Source organism: Podarcis tiliguerta (genome assembly GCF_965153285.1).
Source record: "Podarcis tiliguerta genome assembly, chromosome: Z".
Classification (NCBI taxonomy): Eukaryota; Metazoa; Chordata; class Lepidosauria; order Squamata; family Lacertidae; genus Podarcis; species Podarcis tiliguerta.
Window position 1 is genome coordinate 31,641,175 of NC_139553.1, and position 22,866 is coordinate 31,664,040.

Consider the following 22,866-nt stretch of genomic DNA (forward strand, 5'->3'; position numbering starts at 1 on the left):
GGTTCTCACAGTCTCACCCAAAGAAGATTTATCAAAAACTCATAAGGTTATTATCTATAATAGTGAGAGATCAGATTTTTTTTCTATGTTTTTTGCTGTTCTTATTTTATCTGTAAGCTGCCTTAAATTCCTGTTGTTGGGGAATGTGGGGTACAAATAAATAAATAAATAAATAAATAAATAAATAAATAAATAAAACAATAGTGCACAGTGTTATAATGTTTCTGGCCATCTCTTCACAGTGATGTTTTGTTCATAACCATTTCAAAAATCTGCTGGAAAAGATAATCATGGAAGGCTTTTCCTTCTGTTCTATCACCACATGGCCCCTGGGGCACAGCTGAGCTAATCTTGATTTTTTAAAAGGGAAGAGCTTTCAAACATTTGAACTTGGAGAGAAAATGAGGGGAATCTGCAAGTGTGTTTGTCTCTGTTGTTTCAAATCAAATACCTTTATTGGTAATATAAAACGTTTCAAATCACTGGGATAATTAAAAGGACAAGGGTTATAGGGTCACACTGTGGTCATGTGCACTTAGATATTCTGCCACTCCCAGTCTATTTCCTGAAGGGATGGTTCGTTGGGAACCATTTCGGGTAAAATTGTGGCTAAAAAGGAAGCTACTAGAGCAGTGGTATCTTTGTCCCGATCTGCCAGGAGAAACCTCATTTGATTTCCAGTTGTGGGCTGGAGGTCCAACATTTTACTCAGCATCAGTTAGCAAGGTCTGCTATGTAAAGGGCAATCTAAGAGAATGTGGTCCCTTGAGTCTGGTACTTCTTGGTTGCAGGAACACAAACGGGTTTGATATGGAGTGTGTGAGAATCTGCCTTTAGTCACTGTAGAAGGGAAAGCATTTAATCTCACAAGCATAAAGGCTCTTCAATGGGAAGGAAGTAGTAAATCCTTTAAGTATCTGGCACAGGTTCCATAGGGTGTTGTAATACCTAAGGCCTCCAGAGAACAAAATATCAGAGTGTGAGGTAACAAGCGCTGTCTTTTGTGGTTGCACAGAAGCTGCTTGATTAATTGGAATGTGATTTTCATCACATGCTTCAAGGCTCTCGAGAACAATGCCCAAACTATGGATTTTGTCTTGAATTGCTCTGTACCATAAGATTAGATGCGGTCTTCAAGCATAGAGGCTAAGAAGGAGTTAGATGTTGTTCTAATGTGGACTTTCAGCCAGGCCTTTATAATCAAGAGAGCCATGCTTTGGTTTCCATCAAATGTTGGCCGGTTTCAGCACATAAAGTTAAATAACTTACACATTTAGGGGCACCAAGGATCTTACAAAGAAGGGTCGCTTGGATTTGTTCAGCTTCTCTATTGAATGCTTGTATCCAAATTGGAATACTGTACAATAGCTGAGAAATATTAATTATTACATATTACAAAGGACCTTGGCATTAAATATATTTATTGCAGCAGGGACCATCTGGTTGCCTTTGAGGAAGAAAAAAATGGAGAATCACTGATGTAGTGCATTCTTCTTGAATAATCATTTGATGTCTGTGTGCTGTCCAGTTTAAATTTGGCTGGTAAAATATCCCTAAGTATTTGAAAGATTTTACCTGGTCAATGGGATGATTTTCTAGTCTCCATTTGATGATTTGATTACTTTTAGAAAAAAAATCATAATTTTAGATTTTTGGTAATTAATTCTCAGGGAGTTGATCTGGCAAAAGGAAGAGAACGAGTTCAGGAATCTTCTAAGGCCGACCTGGGTATGATAGAGAATTGTGGTATCGTCCGCGTCGCTGTTGTTTGTTAAACACCTAAAGTACAGGTGAGGAACCTGTGGCCCTCTAGATATTGAATTCCAGCTTCCATCAACCCCAGCCAGCTTGGCCAGTAATCAGGGATGTGGGGAGATGTAGCCCAACAACATAACTTTTCTCCCTCCTGGGTTCTGGAGGTAAGAACAAAGAAGAACCCGCTGGATCAGGCCAATGGCTCTTCTAGTCCAGCATCCTGTTCTCACAGTAGCCAACCAGATGCCTGTGGGAAACTAGCAAGCAGAATTCAAGCACTAAAGCCCTCTTCAGCATAGACAACAATAATGGTTACCATGTCTATTACACACAGCATAACTGAGAAATCTATGTATATTGACCATGTCAATCACAGTTATGGAGACATTTCTGCCTTGCCTCCAAAAGATGATGCTGAATAAGGGGAGGCAGGTGAAGAAGCTAAGCTGCTGCAGGGAGGGTGGGCTGGTCCTGGCTGTTTACAATTTCCCTCTCCTTTGGGAAGTTGGTAAGAGTTGTATGAGGCATTGCCTTCTCCCTTGCTGGCCACTGAACACTACTCAGCTCTAGAGATTTCACTAGCTATTATCCACACATTTTAAAAATATGTGCCAACACTCTTAACATGCTGGATTATATGTCTTTTGTGGAATGCTATGCTTGCATTATGCGGATTTAAAACAATCACAGATATAATGATTTCCTATCAGATTTTTCACCGTGGGCCATAATCTGAAGATTGGTAGGAGGCGTGACATCATTCTGCAATCACATCCTTTCCTCTAGTTTGGTCTTTAACCTGTTTCTGCCTCTGTTGCTGCTGAGCACGAAACTTTAAAGTCTTTCAGAATCAGAGCTTAAAGTGATCACTTTAACTTTTATCTGTGGCCACCTGCTTCTTGAAGATAAGAGCCACGGGTTTGAAGAGCTGATGGGAAGAGTCTGGAAAGGACAGCTGTGGCTGCAGTTTCTTACAGCAGTGTCTCCGACAACGTTGCTAATGCTGTCCTTTAATCCTCATTGTGATCATCGAGAAACTTCCGAAGTACATCCAGGTCTGGAAGGGGCTGCTGCTTCCCTCTCCCTTTTTTTCTGTTCCAACGTGTGCTAAAACTGAGCAAGTTTATCCTTGGCATGGCAATTGGTCTTCCAAGTTTATGCTTGGCACAGCAAAGCTGTTTCTTCCCCCAGTCTTGCTGTCAATAAAGTTCTTCAGGGATTGGAGAAACTTCAGCTAATGGTTATTTTCATGGATCAGGGACTTGATAAATGGGGTGGTGACATCACTGCTTTAAGATGATGGGTTAGCCCAGGAGCCCACACTCGAGTTGTCGACATATTGAGCAAAAATGTCTTTATGAAAACATGAAAGTCTTCTAATTGTGGGATCAGGTGTGTTATGCAATCAAGGACCAAAGACCCAAAGAAAAAAGGATTAAAAGCACCTTGTGGTGTATGGGAATCCCAGACATTTAATGGCATAATTTTTGTGGGGCGGTCTGCTAATAACCCAGAAAATGATGTGCATAATTTTAGAGGGCTGGGGTCTCCTAATGATATTCTGAAGCAATTGACACAAGGTTTAACTTAAATGCAATTAAGCATTTAAGGGCCTATCAAATAAAATACAGGATATTTCAAAGGCACTTGCACTTAGTATGAGGCCTGTGGATGATGTTAAAGCCCTACAAAAAGTGATGCTGGATGCACCTTCATGTGGTAGATTGGGAGTACCACAGCAGATGATGTAATGTGATGATCCAGAATCCTTGGAAGGCACTAAGTCAGTGTGGTTCTTTGTCAATGGGCTGAATAGCCTATTCCCAGGTTTGCATCTCAGCTGCAGGATGTGGAGAGAATGCACAAAGCACTCTGTCCAAAGCTGCCTCAAGGGCATAAACTTCAGGTGTTGAGAATGGGGGGGGATTCAAGCCCTTTAACTGAGCAATTTTGAGAGTCTGTTGTAAGTTGGAACATCCCTTTAGCACAACAAGGCAATGCAGCATTGATAGGAGGAGGCACAAACAATAACAGTACACCTGAGGCAACATGCTACTTTAGGAGGGGAAAACAGGCTGAATGGTATACCTACAGGGCTACCCTCCAAGAAGGGAATGGCTGGGGTGGCTATTTTGCTTCTCCCCCGCACAGCATTTGCTGCTTGAAGTGGCTGCCTCCTTTTGCCTAATGGTAGGACTGATCCTGCAGGTGTTGGCCACATATTTGGAAACCCTCCTTTTTAGCATTGTGAAGTACAAACAAATTTTAAATAGGATTGTGATTTTCAGTATACAGTGGTACTTCAGGTTACGAACTTAATCCATTCCGGAAGTCTGTTCTTAAACCAAAACCGTTCTTAAACCGAGGCACGCTTTCCCTAATGAGGCCTTCCGGCGCCAGTGCCCTTCCACCATTCGGATTCCGTTCTTAGACCGAAGTAAAGTTCGCGAACCGGGACACTACTTCCGGTTTTGTGGAGTTCGTAAACCAAATAGTTCATAAACAGGGCTGTTCTTAAACCGAGGTACCACTGTACCGATTTTGAACTCAGTGCCTTGGGGAATGGAAGCAATAATGTGCGGCTTCCCTGGTAAATGGGTAGAGTACCCAGAGTACACGTAGAGGAACCAGCCTCATTTGGAGTGTTGCTTGGCTTGGCCATTCATGTCTTAATTTCCTCCTGCACTTTTTTAGTTTGCGCAGGGTATTGGTCACGCTTGACCTCTTAACATCCCTTGCACACAATTATCCTGCTGCTGGCAGATCATGTTGGCTACATGCAATGATGGTCTTGAGGGCCTCCATTTTCAAAACAGCAAAGGGTGCTTCTAGCAGTTGGACATCTTAGTAAGGAGATGAAACATGTAGGTTGGCCTGTGGTGGGAGAAGGCTACAGCCCATTTCCCATCCAGGTGCAAATATAATGGGCCGTGGGATTGCCATGTGTGCCTCTGTAATTAGGGTAATGTGATGCTTAGAGGGCTGGATGCAATGCTTGGAGAAGAGATTCTTTCCATTGGAAAGAAGATTGAATGTTGTTGGTGGTAATGAGCTTGAAAAATATGACCGCAGCTGGAACTGACAGGTGAATTTGGTCCCCAGTGTGAGGCATTTAGAGAAAGCCTCAGCAGATGGTTCAAGAAATGACCTCGTCATTAACTTGTTCATTAACTTGTCCATTAACTTGTTCTCAGCCACTCTCAAATCTGATCTCTTAGACCTTGAGGTGTATGCCATCAAATGCCAGCAGTGCCCTTCAGCTCTCTATATTGGACAAACAGGCCAAACCCTACGCCAAAGCATAAATGGACATAAATCTGACATCAGGAATCACAAGACAGAGAAGCCAGTAGGAGAACACTTCAATCTCCCAGGACATTCAATACAGGATCTCAAAGCAGCTGTCTTATTACAAAAGAATTTCAGAAATAGATTTGAAATAGAAGTTGCTGAATTACAACTTATTACTAAACTGAAAACTATGGAGAGACCTGGTCTGAATAGAGATATTGCATTCCTGTCTCATTAAATATGCTAAAGTTATTTTTGGTCATCTGCACACTATCCCTTGCTTTTATCAACAGATTTACTATACCCATTGAGTCAATCACCCATCTCCTACTACCCTTCTGAGAAAACCCCCACCCCATATATATAAGGGTCTGGTGACTTCTGTTTCAGTGTACAGTGGTGCCTCGGGTTACAGACGCTTCAGGTTACAGACGCTTCAGGTTACAGACTCCGCTAACCCAGAAATATTACCTTGGGTTAAGACCTTTGCTTCAGGATGAGAACAGAAATTGTGCTCCGACTGCGCGGCGGCATCAGGAGGCCCCATTAGCTAAAGTAGTGCTTCAGGTTAAGAACAGTTTCCAGTTAAGAACGGACCTCCAGAACGAATTAAGTACTTAACCCAAGGTACCACTGTACCTGAAGAAATGTGCATGCACATGAAAGCTTATACCCAGAACAAACTTAGTTGGTCTCTAAGGTGCTACTGGACAATTTTTTTTATTTATTTCAACTGCGTCAGACCAATACAGCTACCTACCTGAACCTTGAGCTCAGATATTGATAAAAAGTAGATCATGGCACACATAGGAGTCAAGTCCTAGGGGCTGAGGTCGCTTCCCCCCCCCCCCATAAAATATTTGAGGGGGCCAACCCAACCCCCCAAAGTCGATGGGCAATGCATTTCTTGGAGACTGGATCTGCTGCTTGCATATCTTGCTGCCTGAGGCAATTTGCCTCATGGGTGGACTAGCCTTGACCCATTCAGGTGTTTATCTGCTTCATCCCATTTTGTCCCTACCTGTTTTGCACCTCACCCCCCCCCCAACCAGTCAGCATTCTGTGACCACTGACCAATTTTAGCCCTTCTTTTGACAGTTTCCCCCCATTTTTAAAAAGAAACATTTGATTATATCCACACATATATATATTTATATTATACTTCTCCAGTCCACATGATTCCACCAAGCCTGCCTTTTGTGCATTGAACTGAGTGAGTTTGTAGATGCTGATATCCCTACAAGGGACGGTCTACGCTATGTTATCCTCTTGCACCATCTCAACCAGGTCATTCCACTTGCTTAGCTGTAGGAAGAATTGGTTTCCCACACATGCAGTTGGCATAACCTGGCAGGGAGTCAGAGGGGAACTTGCATTCCATTCTTCTGTTGCCTTCCTGGGTAATGTTACAACAGGTTCACCGAGTTCACGGCTCCCTGGCAGCTGGCCCTGCTATTTATAAGGTCCTGAAGAGGAGGTTGAAGGAGGGTAAGGGGTGATGAGGTGTTTAATAGACACAAAACAAGACAAAGCAGTGCATACCCACTGTGCAAAGCTCACACCTGTCATTTCTGAACATGAATTGGGGGAGGCGGGAGGCTGATGATAATGCAGCACACTGCAACTGAGACGATACCTTCTCTGCCCCTCCCTTTCTTACTTTCTTTACTTTTTTAAAAACAACAACATGCACATTAAATAATTCTTCCGCACAAATTAGGTAAGGGAAGTCTGGAAAATTGCTTTTCAAATGATGTCTCTCTTCAGTCACTTAGCAGTGGTGTAGTTCATTAATGTTAGATTAATGAACTGACAGTGGAATTTGCTGCCAAGGAGTGTGGTGGAGTCTCCTTCTTTGGAGGTCTTTAAGCAGAGGCTTGACAACCATATGTCAGGAGTGCTCTGATGGTGTTTCCTGCTTGGCAGGGGGTTGGACTCGAGGGCCCTTGTGGTCTATTCCAACTCTATGATTCTATGATTCTATGATTCTAGATTCTGGATGTAATAGTCTCAACATGGTGATGGGAGTGCCTTCGGATCATGAGTGGAAGATGTTTCTCAGACCAAGGGCCACATTTTATTCTGAACAACCTTTCAGGCACCACATGCCAGTGAGGGGCACAGACAGAAGCAAAAGTGGGCAGAGCAATAATTGTAAATTTTACCAGAAGGCTACACAGATTCACACACCTCTCACTGTCCCCCAGCCAGGCAAGAAAGAGGCCAGACAAAAACATTTGAGGAGGGGGTGAAATAGGGTTGGTGACTTGGAGGGAAGAATCCAAACAAAAAAGGCAAGTTTTTGTTTTCTTGATGGGCAGCCAGACCCCCAAATGGGAAGTTAAAAAAAAGCATTTGGACAATTGAAAAATTAAAATCTTTTAAAAACTGCATTACCTTGTGATGTAAAAAGTGAATGAGAATAGTGTGAAAAGTAAATGAAGTAGTCCAGGTTCCCCTAGACCCCAGACCCAGATCAAGCAGACCCATTTCTCCTCCCCCTGCCAAAAATGGTACTCCCCACAGATTCCACAACTATTGTCCACTGAGCATTCACCAGTGTTAGGAAATACTGTCATACCTCATGTTACGTTTACTTCATGTTACGTTCTTTCAGGTTACGTCCCGCGGCGACCCGGAAGTACCGGAAAGGGTTAATTCAGGGTTTTGCCGCTTGCACATGCGCAGAAGCGCAAAATGACATCACGTGCATGCACAGAAGCAGCGAATTGCAACCTACGTGTGTGCAGACACGCTGCTGTGGGTTGCACTCTTTTCATGTTGCGAATGGGACTCTGGAACAGATCTCATTCACAACCAGAGGTACCACTGTACAACTCTTTTCTACAAGTAAAGGTACCCCTGACTGTTAGTCCAGTCGCAGAAGACTCTGGGGTTGCGGCACTCATCTCGCTTTACTGGCCGAGGGAGCTGGTGTACAGCTTTCTGTATCATGTGGCCAGCATGACTAAGCCGCTTCTGGCAAACCAGAGCAGCACACCGCCGGAGGGGTACCTATTTATCTACTTGCACTTGAAGTGCTTTTGAACTGCTAGGTGGGCAGGAGCTGGAACCGTGCAATGGGAGCTCACCCCATCGTGGGGATTTGAACCACGACCTTCTGATTGGCAAGCCCTAGGCTCTGTGGTTTAGACCACAAATTTTCAGTTCTGAGAGTTCTCTCCCAATTCTACATAGGCTTCTAAATGTCATGGAATGTGGCTCTAACCAAAGTACCATGTCCCTACACGCAAGAGAAGTGAACAAGTGTGTTGCAGCAGAACATCATCGCAATAAACAATTTTGGTTCACATATTGTAAAACTAAATGTTGTAATAGCTGTCCTGTGAAAGCTATAGCCTAAAAGGGGCAACCTTAATACATAAAAGAAAAACAGCGAACCTGTGAAGAAGGTAAAGGGAGCAGATGGACCAGCTCTACTATGGGGCAAAAGGAGGCAAATACCTCAAGCAGCAGATGTTGAGGACAGCCATGGTAGCCCCATGGCTCAGTCTAAGCTCCCAGCTCCCTAGCCTGGCATGCTGTCTCAGGTGCAGCAAAGTTATCCATCTCTCTCACTAGCACCTAAGTAAGAGTCAACTGCTGGTTCATTTGGCTTCTGTATGCAGAATGGAGAGTGGCCGCCATCTTGCCACCCTTGCATTGCAGGGGGTTGGAATAAATGACCCTTGGTAGCCCCTTCCAGCTCTACAATTCCATCATTCTTTGTCCTTTCCCTCAAGTAGAAGGATGGGGGGGGGGGGGCTGGGGAGACAGCAGGTTAAGCACCCTTCAGCTTGTCGGTGGGAAAGGCAAGATATAAATGTGATAAGGATTATGAAGTTTATTGTTATTCTCCCTCTACTCCCATCATAATCGTGGGGGCTATTTACTGGACCAGTATTAAATCACCTGTTACCTCAATCCTTCTTCAGTTCAGATCTAATGCATATACAGTACAAGTCAAGGTACCCTTTGCTAAATAGACGGGTTCTGAGCTCGGAAACTATGCAAAAGAGGGGCGAGCAGCTTCTGCCTTCCCGTTTGGATTGCTACTCTCCGCACTCTCCCCCCAGCTCCTGTTACGACAGGTAGAAATTAATCGGGTCTAGCCTTCTTTGCACGGATAATCAGGGCGCGCGAAGAGCTTGCTTATGATTCCAGCCTGCCATGCAGCTGTTAACGGAACAGGTGTCTTTGATAGAGGAAGAAAAGAAAAAGTCAGTTTGACGCAGAAAGACAGACAGCCCTAGCTTCATCGTCCAGGAAAGTCCGGCTGCCTCTAGGATCCGGAGCGCTTCCCCCCCGCCGGACAGTGCCTGGGGCGGGGTCAAGGGGTGGCATCTGTGGCTGGGAGGGACACGCGGGGCCGCTGCTTTGCAAACTTTGCAGAGTCCAGCCAGGACCGAGAGCCCCGGGTGGGCTATTCCTCCTCCTACGCTTTTCCAAAGCTTTGCAGAGCCAATAGCTGCCGCAGATATCGGTGCGCTCTCGGAGACAGACATCCAGCCGACGGGCGCCTTCTTCCTAATCCTGTCCCGCATCTCTCTTCGCGTCCGCCGACGGTTTCTCACCTGTGCCAAAGCAGTTCGTGGGCATGTCGGCCGCAGATGAGGATGGCTTCCTGCTCCGCCCTTTCAAGCTGATAGCCCTGCTGTGCGCCTTCATCGCTCTCGCCCTAGACGTGGCGGCCCTTCTGAGCCCTGCCTGGGTCACGTCGGAGCGCTACTCCCGCTCCCTCTGGGTGTCTTGTATGCAAGCCCGGGATGGTGTTTGGGAGTGCAGCTCCACCCTCCAGACTGGTAAGGGGCCCCCCGGGGAGAGTTAGAAATTCAGGAAACATGCACGAAGAGTCGGGCAGCAAAGAGACTTGGTTGCGCCTGGGAAAAGTCGGAGTGGGTGGGCAAAGTATTGCTGTATTTATTTTTTAGGCATTTGCCAAAATCGAAATCCTGCCTCATCCCACCAAATGGGAGTTTAATGGCATCAGCTCCCGAGAACTAGAATATACTTTTATCAACTGCATGGAGTGTTATCTTGAAGAATACTAGGGCAGAAGATGCTGAGCTGAGTGGACCAGTGGTCTGACTTGGTGTAAGGCAGCTTTCTGTATTGAACAGATGGGAGAACATGTGCCCCCCCCCCCCGCTCCCTGATACTGTTGGACTACAAGTCCCAGCCAGCATAGCCAGGGAGAATGGGAATTGTGTTCCAACAGCATCCCAAATGTCATATATATGCACAGCATCCAGCAGGCCAGGGTGTTGGAGGGGGCAGGGTTAGTGTGATCTCAGGCACCTGCTGTCTTCAGCACAGTGGTAGAGCATCCAACTTGAAAGCAGAGCATCCCAAGTTTGTTCCTAGGAATCTTCAGCTGGAGGTAGAAGAGAGTCTTGCCTTGAAAGCTGCTGCCAGTCAGTGGGGACAGTACTGAGCAAGATTGACTAATGGTCTAGGTTGGTGTAGGGCAGATTCCTATGTGCCTATATGTGTGGGTTTGTTTGTGTGTATTTTAAGACTTGCAATCTGCTCCTGCCACACTCCATATGCATGCATAAAACATAAGCAGTGGAGTCAGAGGGAAATACAAGGCCAGTGCTACCATTAGGCTGTGTGAGGCAATCTCTTCAATCGACAGATGTTGGGTGTGGGTGTGTTCTCTTCTGCTGGAGACCAGAGCTGTGTCTAGGGGTGGCCACCAGCAAAGAAAGTTGTTGAGCAGGTTGCTAAATCAAAGAGGGATGAGGGTCTGTAAGGGGGGGAAAGGAAGCTAGCTTGGTATTGAAGCCAAAACGTCTGCAATGGACAACAATCTTTTTTGTTGTGTAGACTTAGAAGGCCAGCAGCTGTATGAAGGTTGTCATAAAGAAGGTTTGTGCACCACTGAGAGTGTGATCCTAAATGTGACTAACTCAGAAGTAAGCACACAAGACTTACCCCTTGGGTAAGTGTACATGGGATTGCAGCCGAAATACAGTATATATAAAATAATTGCAGTGACCATTCCTGAAGCAGCATTGATTTTGATATACCGGTAAAGTAAGTCATAATGGTAACATGCTCATGGTGGTATCAGGGTGGTCATATTCAATTCTGCTTTCAGTACTGTTTGTGCTAGCAGAAGTTTTGGGGTGAACATACTGCTTTGTTTCCAATCAGTGCACATCACATAGCATCCTGCTGAAATCCTGTAACTTTTCATACCATAAATGTTTTTTTTTTCTTTTTTTGGGGGAGGGGAGGGGGATAGGTAGTTGGCCTGCTCTCCGTCAGCTATGGTGCAAGATGGCAGTAGTGCAGAAACAGTGAGGAAGCATCACAAGATCACTAATAAAGTGGAACTAAATGTAGTATTACTGTGCCAGTGACATGTTATGGAATACACCCTCCCCCCAAAAAAACCAGCCTGGAAAGGCCCCAAGTTCAGCTGTAGGGTTTGGGGCTGTGTATGCATTAGTACAATAGGCTCACTCAGCAGAAGGGTTTGGGTTAAAAGGAGGACTTGCCTGGTGTAAGTAAATCTGGTTTGCCAAGACTGTAAAGAAGTTCCCACTGCAGCAGTGTCCAGGGATTTGGACTGCTGGCAGCTGTAACTTGTTAGGACCGCATTCTTGACTCTTTGGGACACGGCCTCTTGTTCTGTTGCAAATGTCTTACTTCTGTTTTTCTATTAAAAAAAATATTTCCACGAAAGCAGGGATCTTGGAATAATTGTTTATTTTTAAAAGCAGGTTGCACACACACCCCTTCTTTTTCTCTCCTTCATCACCGTTGTAAGGTAGGCTGTGCAGAAATAGAGTGACTATACTAAGGTTACCAAGGGAATAGAGATTTGAACCTGGGTTCCACTACACAGCATGAGTTATTGGAGGCTGCAATAAAGAGCACTCTGGTATCATATCCAAGTCAGCCTCCATTGGGAGCTAGCCTGCCAGCTAATGAATCTTCAGAAATTTGCAAGCGGGCCTCAAGGGGAGGCCCCGGGTACATACACGACAGTGGCCTAGCTTCCAGTTAGGGAGGCATGAATGGTGGTCGGTAAGGCAGTAGATTTCCTAGAAAGGGTTGTGGCCTTTTCATCAGGTGAAGGGGGTGGAAGTGAGACCTACTTGCTGCCTCAGTGTAAGTTTCAAGGTGCAGTGAATACCTCAAGGTTAAGTGTGACCCTCTTAATTTTTTCAGATTCTCTTGAAGTAGTTTGCTGCTACCACCTTCTCCCTAGTTTATAGCACGGGGGTTACCACCTAATGGCACAACAGGGCCATTTACCTATTGAACAAGCGCTGGCATTTGCTTTTCCTCTATTGTTTTGGCAGTAGAGCCTGAGACACAATAATCAGAAATGCAGCAGGTGCTGGGGGAGGCAGCTGGGGAACTCCTTGCAAAGGCATTTTTCTTTCCTTTTCGCAGCAATTCAAGCTTGCAAATTGGAAATGGCGGGGGGGGGTGTTAGGTGGGGAGGAGGAGAGAAGGGTTTGACATTTGTCTCGGGTGTGAAAGCTCTTTAGTCTTCGCAAGGAGAGTAACAGATGTGTGGCATTTGCTATCCAGGCTGCGCTCTGGAGCTCAAACCTGTGATTTATTGTCAGGCTCTTCTGCTGACCACCTGCTTACTGGCTAGAGTCCTTCACTGTCTTCTGCTCTCCCCTGCTCAGCTTGAGGAATGGGAGACTTCATAGAAGAGGGGTTTGGGTGAACTCAGATTGTGAGTCCCCATGAAGGAAGGGTGGATGAGGTGACAGAGAGGTCAGTTGCCCTTGCCTTGGGTGAAGCATGATCCCCAGATTCCACAGCATTCAGTTTAAAAAGAGAGCTTCTAGCATTTGTAGGACCTGTGATACGAGGCAAAATGTGCAGGTACTTTCCTTTTGTTCTAGGAGAAACCTGCATGCTCCCACCTTTCAGTTGCATGTGTTTGTTTATTTGTAGCTTTTAACTACCCTGCCCTCTGCCAGAAAAATAATAATCCTGCAGACACCCGTAATTCAACACACCCATCCAAATTTGCAGCAGTTAGGTCCATTTTTGTTCCATATAGAGATTCTTCAATTCAGGCTTCTATAATAAAAAAGTCTGCTTTTTCTTTGCTGCAAGTTAGAACTGGCAAACCGACTTTTCCAGTCTCCCCCTGAGACAAAAATACAAGCAGCTTGAGAAAGAGAGCAAGGGCTGGCAGCTGAGGGTGCTGGTGGAGCTGGAACAGTGAAGGCATTCAGTAGGGATGTATCACTTGTCTGGGGAACCTGCAGCCCTCCAGATGTTGCTGAAAACAGCTGTCACCTCTGGCCTTTGGCCATGCTTGCAAGGGCTGACTGGAGTTGTTGCTGAGGCACATCTGGAAGGTCGAATGCCCCCCACGCCTGATTCAGGTTTGAGAATTCCCCTGTAGCTACTTGAATTCAAATCCCACAGGGGGGTGAAGCCCAAACGCCTAGATCAAATCATGATTCCCTGTGCTTGGTTCCTTGTCCCTACAGCAGGCCTTCAGCAAAACAAATAAAAAATTCACTTTATTTTTAAATCTAGCATTTCTAGCCATCTCCGATGAGAAAGCTCCTCCCTCTCCCTCTGGCGTCCAAAGTGTAGCTGCCTTTCCCATGGAGGCAAAGGCCACCCTGTTCTCTAAACCACTTCTGGCATAGTCAAAATTGTTCTGTTTATCCGGAAAGCTCTTCTGTGGATCTTGGATAAGTTAGGGCCTCATGCATGCGGGGATGCCTCACAGCTGGCTGCGGAACCTCTGAGTCCTCCCAGCTGTGCCAGGAACAGGATGGTGAGCAGTGGTGACTCAGTTGCTCTGTATGGTTCTGTTTTTGTTTTTCCAAGTCCTGGGTTGACAGTTCCTAAGAGCTGCAGTCCTACTAGAAACACATACTGGAGCATGCTCAGTAAGTCTGGTTCGAAATTGGGATGTGGGTGGTGGTGAAAGGAGTGCAGGGGATGTCACGTAAACATTGAAGCAGCTGTCAATTGCCTTCCTTGGGTTGCATCCACACCATCCATTAAAGCAGGGGTAGGCAACCTAAGGCCTGGGGGCTGGATGCGGCCCAATTGCCTTCTCAATCCGGCCCGCAGAAGGTCCGGGAATAAGCGCGTTTTTACATGAGTGGAATGTGTGCTTTTATTTAAAATGCATCTCTGGGTTATTTGTGGGGCATAGGAATTCGTTCATTATTATTTTTTCCAAAATATAGTTCGGCTCCCCACATGGTCTGAGGGACGGTGGAAAAAGTGTTTTATTGAGGCTCTGATTTCATGTGCGGGGACGGATTTAGGTTTGATGAGGCCCTAAGCTACTGAAGGTAATGGGGCCCTTTATATGTCCAGCTGTTCTTTGTCAACAACAAATTGTTGCTGTTTTTTTTGTTGAATATATGCTATATGGTAATTTATGGACCTAATAGGTATCTAAATCCACTTGCACTTAACAAAATATGTATTTTATCAAAGTAATTGTTGAACTGAAACACAATTAAGTATATTAATAGTGAAATAATTATTAAGCTCTAATTTATAATGATTTTTTATTCATAACAAACTTAATAATGCAAACACTTTTTTCCTTTAATTTTTTTGCCCCCCCCCCCCCCCGAGAGAGTGGGGCCCTAAGCTATAGCTTGTTTAGCTTATACGTAAATCTGGCACTGCTTGTGTAGATGCAAGATCATGGCCCTGGAAAAGCACATTTTTTAGGCTCCATGATCTCGTGCAGGGCACGTGGCTTGCATGGGAGTATGGTCGGGAAGAAGGGCATCCCAGTTTGGGGCCTCAACATGTTGGAGGGCCTCTAAAGGTCTTAATCTGTGTCTGTTCCATAGGTTGCTGGGACCACAACTCCCATCAGCCCCAGCCAGTATGGTTAGTGGTCAGGGGTGATAGAAACTGTAGTTCAAAGCATCCAGGTTGAGGAAGGCTGCTCTAGAGTCACAGTTTACCGAACTGCACTCCCGGACAGCCATTATTTTAAAAGCTGTGGAGAAGAGCTGGGCGGAAACATTGTGGGAATTTAGCCGGGTCATCCTTCAAAAAGGAGGCCCCTTTCTCCTTGCCCCACAGATGTCCCTAAAGTTAAACAGACCTCTTGCTGCTGCATCTGACTTGGTCACAATTAACTGCTGATTAATAGGAACTGGGAACCAGTCCTTTGTTGTCACAATAGGCAGATAGTAAAAGGGCCTGTGATTCCAGATGATTCACTAGCTGCTTTCTGCTGTGCCAACCCGGTTCAGAACCATTCCCATCCCAGGATATGCTTTATCCATGTGTCTGCTTAGAAAGCTGTTTTATCAACTGCCCCTCTCCCTTGTCTTGTTGCTTATGCTGAAGATGTGCCATTATACTATGGAATAAAATTAAATATATTCCTGGTATAGGTGACTGATGCTGACTGAAGCTGCATGCATTGTTTAATGCCACTGACCTTTCCTGTGGTCTCTATAAATCACGTGTGCATATACAAGCAGAAATAGGCAAAGCTCCTTAATTTGCATAATTTTGCATTTCTTACTGGGGAGGGCAGTAAGCAGCTGCGCAGGGTTCTGAAGACCTGCTCTCTGGGTCTTATTCAATCTGCCTCTGCCCTCTGAGAATCAGCAGGTATTTGTTTGCATGCTTTCAATGTGACTTCCATAGTCACAAGGGCTAGGAATTTGGAGTTGTTTTACTTACTTAGTTCGTTTAAATGGGATTCCCTGGAAGCTGAAGCCTATGCCTTATTTTTTCCTAATTCGTACATGCACAGCATCACACTGTGCTAGCTATGCAAGCTCACCTCCCGACAAATCATATAATTATATATTGGAAGGTGTGGTTGGTTTTATATATATATATATCCACACCTTGCAATCAAATGATTTTCAAAGTGGCTTACAGATGACAGGTTGTAATAATATTTAAAAACCAATATTCACAAACAGATATACTCCTCTCACTGGAGATAGTATGCTATGTCCATCACCACAGCAGTTCCAGAAAAATTGGTAGTTGAAGCAGAGTGGAGGGGAGGAGAGGGAGCGAGTAGCTACTGCTCCTTTATCTGTGAAGGATAGGGCCAATTTGGTCTTCCGCTTGCCAAGGGAGGCAGGAATATAGGATTGACTTATACCAAGTCAATCTGCTGGTCTGTAGAACTCAGTATTGTCTGTACTGACTGCCCGCAATTCTCCAGGGTTTCAATAGCAGAAATTTCCAATTCTACCTGGAGATGCTGTGGACTGAACCCGTGACCTTCTGCATACAAAGCATTTTGGGGGGAAACACAATTCAGTGGCAGAGGTTCAGGCCCAGGTTCAGTTCTGCAGCATTGACATATTGGGAAGGCCCTCCGCTCCAAACCCTGGAGAGCTGCTGCCAGTCAGTGTAGACAATACTGAGGTAGATGGTCCACTGACCTATGGCTCTGTCTGCCATGGTGTGGCAACCTCCCAGCAGCCAAAGGCCCAGAGTATGCTGCCCTTTCAGGCTCAGGGAAATAAGAACATGGAAGAGTCTTGTTGGATGCTTGTTGGATGTTCACAGTAGTAAAAGCTCATAGAACTTTTAGAGTTGGAAGGGACCTTGAGGGTCATCTAGCCCAACCCCCTGCAATGCATGAATCTCGACTAGATCACACATGACAGATGGCCACCCAGCCTCTGCTTAAAAACCTCCAAGGAAGGAGAGCCCACCACTTTTGGAGGGAGATTGCTCCAGTATTGGACAGCTCCTTCTGTCAAAAAGTTCTTCCTGATGTTTAGTCGCAGTCTTCTTTCTTGTAACTTGAAGCCATTGGTTTGAGGCCTAGCCTCTGAAGCAGGAGAAAACAAGCTTGCCCCATCTTTTATGTGATTTTATGTCTAGTCCTGCCATTTGTTTGCAAGTAGCAGCCAGCCAGATAGCTCTGGGAATCTCAGAAGCAGGGGAGGTGATGCCTCACTTATACCCCCTGCATTGAAGGTCTTTCCAAACCTAGTCCCCCCCCTTTTTTTTTTAGCTCTCATGGCCAATACTGGGATGGTCATAGAGGACCCCAGATGGTCAGAGACCTGAGTGATCTATGTCCTCAATAAATACAAAATAATGGGGTGGGGGTCCTCTGCGTTAGGATTGGAGGTGAGAAATACAACTTCACATTTCCATGACTAGACAAGTCTGTAGGCTCTGCCTTTCTCACTTTTTATCACAGGATAAATGATTTATGCATCAAGTAGGCAACTTGGCTGGAAATTCAGCTCTTATTTCTGTTAGAATAAGCATTCGTTCTCTCAGTTTCCATTGATCAGGCTGTGAGTGCCAGTGATTACTCAGCCAAAATAGAAGCACCTATGCAGAGGGGAGGAGCAGGATGCCTTGGCAGAGCTATAGAGTAAATGTCTATACACATGAATAGCCGAATTTGTATATCCAGCCAAGATGGAGCCAGAGTCTGTGCAGCTTATTGGCTGATGGGAAGCTGTGTTCAGCAACTGGGTTGAGTAAGTGGATTCTCATGGACTGATTGCTACACTTCTGCAGAAACAATAGAGCCCTAAAAATTAGTAAGGTGTGTAAGTTAGACCTTAAGGCAGGCTTCCTCAAACTCAGCCCTTCAGATGTTTTGGGCCTACAACTCCCATGATCCCTAGCTAGTCAGGGATTATGGGAATTGTAGTCCCAAAACATCTGGAGGGCCGAGTTTGAGGAAGCCTGCCTTAAGGTGCCACTGTATTGGGTTTGTTTGTTTTTTGCTGAGACAGGCCCCATCTATACATTTAAAGCAGTCTCACACAATTTTATAATCAGTCCAAAGAATCCTGGGAACTAGTTTGTTAAGAGTGCCAAGAGGAGACCGCTATTCTGCTCACACAGCCAGAATTTCCAGCATCGTTTAACAATCCATCCCTCTTCCTTGGGGATTTTTGCTTTGTGGGCTCTAAAGCAGAGATGGGGAACTTCAGGCCCAGGGGTCAATAGCAGCCCAGCTACCCTCTTGGCCCTCAAGATTCTTCCCAGGCCACACACACCTCACCAGCCCTGCTCTGCACCCTCCTTTTTAACAATTTTATTATAAACTCCTCGAGCGTTTTTGCATAGCTGGAATGTGTCCTTGAACACTGACCATGCCTTTTGCTTGCTGGAATGGAGGACAGCGTGGGGTTTGTGATTGTGTGTAGAAACCAGCCTACCACACAGAGGCAAAATTCACATTTATTGTATTCCTCTGCTCACTTCCACCCCAGCCCCACCCACCACAGGCATGTGGTCCTCGAAAAGTATCCCATGTGGAAATGTAGTCCTTGAGCTGACAAACTCTGATCTAAAACAGCATATGTGTATGTCACTAGGTTTCTTGGTGACTAAACAAGACCCTCATGTCTGCTGATAGTGCTTTGAGAGTATTTTTCACAATTATTCCTTATCCCACCCCTTTCTCATCCTACAGACTGGCAAATAGCTGCTTTGGTGTTAATCCTGACGGCAGCCACCATTACTCTGCTGTCATTCCTCCTGTCTCTGACTTCCTTCTGCCTGGGGATCTATAAGCGCTATTACCGGGTTGTTGCCATCCTCCTTTTTGCTGCTGGTACGTATCCTTTAACCTCTGCTTCTGTTCATTTCTATGCTGCTTTTATTTATTTATTTGAAATGTATTTATATACCGCTGTTCATACAAATAAATAAAACCGGAGTGGTTTACAACAATTGTACATAAAACCACACAATAAAAAACAAATAGAAAAGTTAAAATCAGAAATCGGCTAAATACCAAGGCTCACTGCTTTTGCTGCTGGGCCAGGAGTGAAGTGGGAGCCATATATGATATGCTTTGTTGCAATGTTCAATCACAGTCGTTGTAGCTTAAAACCCCTTCCATTCACCCCATTTCTTTGCAATTTTTTTTTTTTTTGCTTCTTTCAAAAAATACCTTGCAACTTCTTGATGGGCTTGCCTAATATGCCCTTTCAGATACCCAAGCAGCATCAATAATGGACCTGTGGGTAAGGCCTAGCTAATTGCCAATGGCTGTCCTTTCCATTTTTACTCCAGATGAACTTGGGCCAAATCTGCAACAGGCATTTAAAGCCCTATCATGTCACTTTAAACCGCCTTGGCTTCCCTAATAGAATCCTGGGGACTGTAGTTTGTTAAGGGTGCTGAGAATAATTAGACAGCCCCTATTCCCTCACAAAGCTACATTTCCCAGAGTGGATTAACAATCACTTAGTCCCTCTTCCTAGGGAAGTCTGAGATTGGTAGCTCTGTTGGGGGGAAAGTTGTCAGCACCTTTAACAAGCTTATTGCTTATTATTATTTATTGACTTTATATCCCATCCTTCCTCCTCACAAAAGGAGCCATGGGTGGCCGTTCCCAGGATTCTTTGGGAAAGCAATGACTTAAAGAAGCATCATGATGCTTTAAATGTATAGTGCAGATGCAGTCAAACCTTGGTGTCGAATGTAATCCATTCAGGAAGCGCGTCGGATGCTCGGCTTCCGAAAAACGTTTTTGGTTGGGAGCAAAAACGTTTCAGAACAGAGGCGTTTGGGGACCGAGATTTGACATAATAATAATAATAATAATAATAATAATAATAATAATAATTTTATTTATATCCCACCCTCCCCGGCCAAAGCTGGGCTCAGAGCAGCTAACAACAAGTAAAAATAGCACAGTGTACGTAAAATCACACAGTCAATTAATTATAATACATTCTAAAATCAATTCGGGATCAAATGAATGGCGACCATTGGGCTAGAGTTCTATGTCGACTACAGAAGGAGAGATGGGGTCAGACTGTGCTTGCCCAAAGGCCTGGTGGAACAGCTCTGTCTTGCAGGCCCTGCGGAAAGATGTCAAGTCCCGCAGGGCCCTAGTCTAGACAAAGCGTTTCACCAGATCGGGGCCACGGCCGAAAAAGCCCTGGCTCTGCAGGAGATTCCTGTGGCCTGGGATCTCCAAGATGTTTTTATTTGAAGACCATAAGGTCCTCCGTGGGACATACCAGCAGAGGTGGTCCTGTAGGTATGAGGGTCCTAGGCCGTATAGGGCTTTAAAGGTTAATGACCTTGTCTTAAATGTTGGTAAACACAGAAACAAGAATGTGGCAGACTTGGAGATCAGTTGTTCCTGATCTCCCCAGTGTTGTGAACAAGTCTCCATGGAACAAGTGTATTTTCCTTCTTTGGATTTCTAACAAATCTTTTTTCTTTGTTGGATTGGTCTAGTGGTTCTGCATGTCTGTGCCTTAATCCTCTACCCCATCAAATTCATCGACAGCAGCATGCTGAAGAGCTACCACGAGTTCAACTGGGGCTATGGCTTAGGCTGGGGATCTGCCGTCTTCATGCTGGGTGCTGCCATCCTTTACTGCTTACGCACAGATTTGTATGAAGATGCATACTATTGAGGCAGGCAGATGGAGCTGGACTGGATTATCAGACTGCTGGGACCAGACTGGTAGACAAGAGGAGAGAGATGAAATGGGGAAAGGAGTGGTGGATTGGCACACTTGGCCCTTCCAGATGTGCACCTCATCTTGGCAAGATGCTGGCAGACGCCTTGAAAAATGAAGATGCAGAGATCTTGAGTTGGACACCCTTCAAAGAATTAGAGGAACAAAAAACTATAAAAGAGCCATACTTCTCCATAGAATAACTAGCTTGAGATCTTTCGCTTGTTTCTATTATTCTATGCAGGAAACGTTGTCTTTATTTTTAATGAGAACAACCCCCTGTGTTGAAGTAGAACTTGGTTGCCTTTATTTTGAGGTGCTTAGCACACACCCTTTCACATGGTGTAGGAGACAGGTGGGGGAGCATAGGGTGAAGTCAACTGGATCTGTGAATGTATCAGTAGTAAATCCACTTGATCCTGGGAAACCAGAAGTGCACAGAGACTGGTTTGCTGGTGGTGATCTCGGTCCCTGCTCTGTGCAGAAAGTGTGTGGGTTTGTGTAGCTGCAGAGTTGAATAAACCAACCTATTAAAATGAGATTGCCATGGTGCATGTTTTTGTGTTGTATGTATGTGAAAGCTTTGAACAGCTCAGCATTCCTGGGGGAGGGGGGAACTTGTGCAGAGAATGGAGTTGAAAAGGTCAGGGTTGGTGGGGAGGTATCAGTGTAGGTGGAAACAGTCACATCAGATTGATTGAAATCAGTAAGGAAACTCATGTTACTTGCACAATGGGTGAGAAACTGGGAAGGCAGCACCATTCAACTTCTTTGCCTCTTTGAGAAAACACACACACACACACACACACACACACACACAAATGGGACATAGGAAATGCTCCTATTGACCCATCTAGCTCGCTTTGTCTACACCGGAGGTAGGCAACATAGTGACTCCAAGTGTTTTGGACTACAGTTCCTTTCAGCGCCAGCAAGTATTTGTTCAAGGATGAGGGGAGTTGTATTCCAAGGCATTTAGAGGACACTGTGTGGGCTGTGTCTCATCTACACTAACGTGGCACCTTAGGATTTCAAACGAGTGTTCCCTGCAATGCTAGGGATTGAACCTGGGACTTTTTGTGTCCTAAGCAGATGCTCTACTCAGACTGACTTCTTCATAAATGGATATCACATGGCTTACTCTGTTAAAACAAACCAAACAACCTGAATGTAGAAGCTGAGATGATTTTTCAACAGCTAATGGAGAAAGACTAGATTTCACTTAAGTTGTTTTGTTTATAAAGGTAATTCTTTATCACCCCGTCATACAAAGAATATAATGACCGGAATTATTATTATTATTATTATTATTATTATTATTATTATTATTTAAAGTCAACAACTACAAGGGGCTGTCAGCATAAAAATAACCCCAAGAGATGCCAGAAAGTTGAAAGTGATGGGCCTACTGAAACTCCACTAGAAAAGTGCCTTCCACTGCGAGCCCAGCAACACTCAATGCCCAATTTCTGGTTTTGAGGCAAGCTGGGTCTCTGTAACCTGGGAAACAACTAACAACAGTCCTTCGCGTGATTTCAGTGATTGAGCTGGGATATAAGGACTCGGGGTGGGGGGGCGGCGGTCCTTAAGGTATCCTGGACTCAAGTTGCTCAGTGCTATCTCTGTTAACACAAAAACCTTCAACTTGGCCTGGTAACATGGTGAAAAGGTAAAAGGCCCGCATCCTCAGTGGACACTGATTAACTATTGGAAGGGGGAAACAGGAAGCCTCCAGGGAGGGAAGAACACAATGGAATATGTAGAAGAGGCCATGGGTGGCATTTTGAACAGGAGTACTCCATACTGCAACATTTTGTTGCAGGTCCCACTTCTCTCTACTAAAGGTAAAGTCCAGTGCTTTTCTAAATAAAGGCAAGGTATCTTCCTTCTTTGTCTCAGCACTTGGGAAACATAAGAATACAAATTAGTTACGGTCTCATTTACTTATTGCCAGATAAATGAATTCCCTCTCCCTGCCCCATCATGAAATCTGAGTGTGACAGGGTTTTAAACAACTATCCTAGTGTTTGGTGCATATGGAGCAGCTGTTACAGAGTTGTAAAAACCACCACCCACCACCTTACTCATCTGAGTGTCCTCTAGATGTTTTGGACTGCAATTCCCATCATGAGTTGGTGCCAAGTGGGGCTGATGAGAGTTGTAGATAGTGTCAAACATCTGCAAGGCACTAGGATGTGAAAATCTACCAATAACCAATCAATCTACCTGCCTACCAAATTAACTTTTCTTATCTTCTGCCTGAAAAATATTCTGTGTCACTCAGAAGCTTCCCTTGATATCAGCACTTTCTTTCAAAATACTGTACGTCACCTTCAAAGTTTCTTTTTGCTGTCCTTTGCAATGAGGTCGGCACAGCCACAGACTGCCATAGAACATACCTTGATAGTAA

The 22,866-nt window shown here is 45.0% G+C and overlaps 1 protein-coding gene across 1 annotated transcript; it reads left to right on the forward strand.

The window, feature by feature from the left end:
• Positions 1–9,405: 9,405 nt before the first annotated feature.
• Positions 9,406–20,997, forward strand: LOC310669213 (transmembrane protein 47-like). The gene is made up of 3 exons (XM_083422794.1): positions 9,406–9,848; positions 18,446–18,586; positions 20,230–20,997. Exons 1-3 carry the CDS (start codon positions 9,644–9,646, stop codon positions 20,409–20,411), a joined length of 528 nt encoding a protein of 175 aa, XP_083278920.1. The 5' UTR covers positions 9,406–9,643; the 3' UTR covers positions 20,412–20,997.
• Positions 20,998–22,866: the final 1,869 nt, after the last annotated feature.

Coding starts and splice junctions, on each gene's coding strand:
- LOC310669213 (XM_083422794.1), top strand. CDS start 9,644: ATGTCGGCCGCAGATGAGGATGGCTTCCTGCTCCGCCCTTTCAAGCTG. Junction 9,849..18,445: donor CAGCTCCACCCTCCAGACTG/GTAAGGGGCCCC, acceptor CTCATCCTACAG/ACTGGCAAATAGCTGCTTTG. Junction 18,587..20,229: donor CATCCTCCTTTTTGCTGCTG/GTACGTATCCTT, acceptor GGATTGGTCTAG/TGGTTCTGCATGTCTGTGCC.